The 5020-nt window shown below is 42.2% G+C and overlaps 1 protein-coding gene across 1 annotated transcript; it reads left to right on the top strand.

Moving 5' to 3' along the window:
* The first annotated feature begins 2017 nt into the window (after positions 1–2017).
* On the top strand, positions 2018–2926 carry LOC130360910 (olfactory receptor 2K2-like). The gene has a single exon (XM_056563464.1). It carries the CDS (start codon positions 2018–2020, stop codon positions 2924–2926), a length of 909 nt encoding a protein of 302 aa, XP_056419439.1.
* Positions 2927–5020: the final 2094 nt, after the last annotated feature.

Below are 5020 nucleotides of genomic sequence, written 5' to 3'. Positions count from 1 at the left end.
CATTTTTTTTACACTTGAATAGTCCCCATAGGGGACTATTCATGGCAATACCATGATTGCTAATACTGATCTGTTCTATGTATAGGACATAGAACAGATCAGTATTATCGGTCATCTCCTGCTCTGGTCTGCTCGATCACAGACCAGAGCAGGAGACGCCGGGAGCTGGACGGAGGAAGGAGAGGGGACCTCCGTGCGGCGTTATGAATGATCGGATCCCCGCAGCAGCGCTGTGGGCGATCCGATCGTTCATTTAAATCGCGAACTGCCGCAGATGCCGGGATCTGTATTGATCCCGGCACCTGAGGGGTTAATGGCGGACGCCCGCGAGATCGCGGGCGTCGGCCATTGCCGGCGGGTCCCTGGCTGCGATCAGCAGCCGGGATCAGCCGCGCATGACACGGGCATCGCTCCGATGCCCGCGGTTATGCTTAGGACGTAAATGTATGTCCTGGTGCGTTAAGTACCACCGCACCAGGACGTACATTTATGTTCTGCGTCCTTAAGGGGTTAAAGGGGTACTCCAGAAAAAACTATTATTTTTTATTTATTTACTTGTGCCAAAAAGTTATCCAGATTTTTAAATTACTTATATAAAAATCTTAATCTTCCCCATACTTATCAGCTGCTGTATGCTCCATAGGAAGTTGTCTAGTTCTTTTCGGGCCACAGTGCTCTCTGCTGACACCTCTGTCCGTGTCTGGAACTTTCCAGAGCAGGAGCAAATCCCCCAAAGCAAACCTCTCCTGTGCTGGACAGTTCCTGACACGGACAGAGGTGTCTGTAGAGAGCACTGTGGTCAGACTGGAAAGAACTACACAACTTCCTCTGGAGCATGCAGCAGATAAACAATACTGGAAGGTTTTTATATAGAAGTAATTAACAAATTTGTATAACTTTTAGGCACCAGATGATTAGAAAAAAAAATGTAGGACTCTACATACAGGGAATTATTTGTTTGTTGCTCCTAGTCTCCACCCTATTGGGGTTGCTCTTTATTTTGGGTTAATAGTGTGTCTGTGTGTGTTTGTGTGTGTGTGTGTGTGTGTGTGTGTGTGTGTGTGTGTGTGTGTGCGGGGGTGGAAGGGGGGTCATCGGTTTCAGATTAGTTATACAGAATATCTCTTGTGCTGGAGGGTCTGTAGATTACGAGGGTCCCAGAGGTCGGACCCCCCCAATCAAATAATTATCCCATAGGTTTCTCTTTAATATCTTTCTGCTTATAACCTTATTTCTGTGCTTAAAACTTAAAGGGGTACTCCAGTGCTCCAGCGTTCTGAACATTTTGTTCATAATGCTCAGAGCAGGAGGCTGTGATCGTGATGTCACGACCACGCCCCCTCCATTCATATCTATAAGAGGGGGCGTGTCCCATGGACATGAATGGAGGGTGTGTGTCCGTGACATCACGACCACTACCTTTGGATAAGATGTCTAGTAGCTGAGTACCCTTTTAATAAGGTTCACACACTATAGAAAGTAATGTGATCCGTTAGGATAGTCTATCACTCTCTCACCAATGGTGGAGGTCCTAAAAACCCCCACCCATTCATCTTCTGTGTTAGGAACTACAAGCAAGTCCCATTTACACTTGGATCATTGTGAAATTGTGTAAACCAGAGGTTGCGGAGGTCCCGGGAAGTGGAGGTCATTGCGGTCCCAGGAAACTGAATAGGAAACACATTTGGACCGGTAGTTATTTCCTATACAAGTTCCCTAGAAGATCAGGGTGACCCCTTTCCAGGACCTGATCAAACAGATATTCGGCAGAAGACCACCCCCTTGGGTTGAGGTACATGCCTCCACTCAGGGCAATAGTTGTAGTTTTGGCTTTTGTTCACCATATCAGTTTAACAAAAACTGCCTATAAAAAAATAGAATATATATATATATATATATATATATATATATATATATATATATATTTTTTTTTTTTTTTTCCTATTATAAGATAAAAAGTTATTGTTGCCACTTTTGATCTATTATCTTCCTTGTAGAATTAATTTCCATGGACACAATGAACAGGACCATAGCCACGGAGCTGATCCTTCTGGGCTTCTCCTATGACCCATCCGTGAACAGAGTCTTATTTGTCTTATTCTTTGTCATCTACGTTGTAACTATTGTCACCAATAACCTGATCATTGGGATCATTCTCACAAGCGCTGACCTCCACACCCCCATGTATTGCTTTCTCGCCATCCTGTCCTTTATGGACTTGTGTATTTCCACCACAGTGGTGCCCCGATTACTGACAGACCTCATCTCTACTCAGCGATCCATAACCCTCGGGGCTTGTGCCCTACAGTTCTACACTTCACTTCTTTTAGGAGGAACCGAGTGTCTTCTTCTCGCCTTCATGGCTTATGACCGATATGTGGCCATCTGCCGGCCACTCCGTTACCCTGTGCTGATGAGATGGAGCATCTGTTATCGGCTGACGGCTATCCCGTGGATATTGAGCTTCTTTGCTTTCGTGTTCCCTTCTTTCTTTATGCCTATAGATCTGTGTTATCCAAACCAAGTCAACCACTTCATGTGCGAGATCATGGCCGTCACAAAGTTGTCGTGTATCCATGTACTTCTCATCTGTTTTCTTTGTCTTTTTATTCCATTTGTCTTTATTATTGTTTCTTACGCTTGCATTATATCGTCTGTGTTAAAGATCCAGTCTGCGGGTAGATCTAAGGCTTTCTCCACCTGCACCTTCCACATCTCGGTGGTGGTCTTGTTTTTTGGGACCGGAATGACCATGTACTTTGGGTCCTCGTCAGCTTACTCCACCAACCAGGGGAAATATTTCTCTGTGTTCTTCAATATTATCTGCCCCATGCTGAATCCTTTAATTTACAGCCTGAACAACAAGGACGTCAAAGTAAAAATGAAGAAGATGGTGACATTTTGTAGTCTTCATGGACTCACATGACTTGACATAGTAGGTACGCCTCCTAGATGTGCTATACATGGTTTGACCACACGGAACACATAAAGTCAATTCTCACTAGTGATGAGCGGCAGGGGCCATATTCAAATTTGCGATATTTCGAGAATATATTGACAATTATTCGTCCTATATTCGTGTTCGTTCACTTTTTTCCATGCAAAAAAAACCCCCAGAATGTTCGTCATTATGAATATACAGCACTTTATTCTAAATATTCGTGAAATCGCGAAGTGCCGATATTTGCAATAAAAATTCACATTAGGAATATTCATGCTCAACACTAATCCTCACACATGAGGCTCCATGAGAATCACCTAGACAAAGCGAACTAGTTGGACCAACAACACGTCTTTTCTTGGGATCTTCTTTGGTCGGACACAGAACGGAGAACAGAACGTTACAGGACAAAAAGTGCAACTGAGCCAGAGAACATTAAAGGAAACTGAACTATGAAGCCATTATACGTAATTTGTGAGAGTGGACACCTTGTATATCAGCTGGGGCATGGACATGCCTTATCATTATGCTTTAAAACCTTGGGAGGCCTCCATCTCTATCTATGTGAATAGTAAAGAACAAGGGAACAGAGATGGCGCTATATAGTGCAATTATTTCCGATGGGTACCCGTAAATACAGTAAAGGGAGAATCTGCTCACCTTGGAGTGTTGGGCCATCAGGCACAACACTTTGAAGCGCTTTGAATAGATAGATGTTGGGAGAGAGCCGGCAATGCCGTTGTCAAAATGGTGCGGGATACAGGTAAACAATCTGGATAAGGATGACCTGGCAGGGTTCCTCTTTTTCCATAGACAAATTTGACTTATGGCTTAAGGTGCATCACCCGAGGACACAGTGATGGTTAGTGTTGCTCGCGAATATTCGCAATACGAATTTAATACGCGAATATCGCATATTTGCGAATTTGTGAATATTCGCGAGTATAGCACTATATATTCGCAATTACGAATATTCGTATTTTTTTAATTTTTTTTTTCACAGTACACATCGCAGTGATCATCCCTCTCTGCTTCAAGCTTGTGTGGTGTAAAGAGGCTCTAATACTACTGTGTGAGACTGGCGTACGAATTTTCGCGTATGAGCATTTTCGCATATGCGAAAATAAAACATGAATATTACGAATATGCGAATTTAGCGAGTATATGACGTATAGTCGTCTATATATTCGCAAAATATCACGAATTCGAATATGGCCTATGCTGCTCAACACTAGTGATGGTAAGAACAATGTGTTATTTATTAGGTAAGTATACAAGACAGTTTTGTGGACAACGCGTTTCAAAGGACTCTTCCTTCTTCCTCAGGTCCTCGGACCTGAGGAAGAAGGAAGAGTCCTTTGAAACGCGTTGTCCACAAAACTGTCTTGTATACTTACCTAATAAATGACACATTGTTCTCACTATCACTAGTGTTGAGTGTGAATATTTTAAATGCAAATTTTTACCGCAAATACCGACACTTCCCGATTTCACGAATATTTAGAATGTAGTGCTATGTATTCGTAATGACAAATATTAATTTTTTTTCTTCACAGTACACATCACATCACAATGATGTGTACTTTGTAAAAAAAAAAAAAGTGATCATTCCTCCCGGTTTCCAGATTCTGGTCCAAAGAAGGCTCCAATATTATTAACTGTGCGAGTCGGTGTGGATCGCAAATATTTTGTATATGTATATGCAATATGCAAATATTCCCGAATATCGTCACTTCCAGAGGACACTGATCCCTCCCTTCTTTTAGCTTGTGGGCCAATGAGAAATATGCAAATAAAGTTGTCAGAGGTTAGCAACATCCCTAGCAACCAATAGGAAAGTTGCCCACCCCTTAACAAATCAAATTATACTGCTAAAAAAAATAAAGGAACACTAAAATAACATATCCTAGATCTGAATGAATAAACTAATCATATGAAATACTTTCGTCTTTACATAGTTGAATGTGCTGACAACAAAATCCCACAAAAATTATCAATGGAAATCAAATGTATGAACCCCTGGAGGTCTGGATATGGAGTCACACTCAAAATCACAGTGGAAAACCCCACTACAGGCTG

This window comes from Hyla sarda, chromosome 3 (assembly GCF_029499605.1).
Source record: "Hyla sarda isolate aHylSar1 chromosome 3, aHylSar1.hap1, whole genome shotgun sequence".
NCBI classification, from domain to species: domain Eukaryota; kingdom Metazoa; phylum Chordata; class Amphibia; order Anura; family Hylidae; genus Hyla; species Hyla sarda.
Note: the sequence above shows the minus strand (reverse complement) of the source record. Positions and strands in the feature narration are given on the sequence as shown.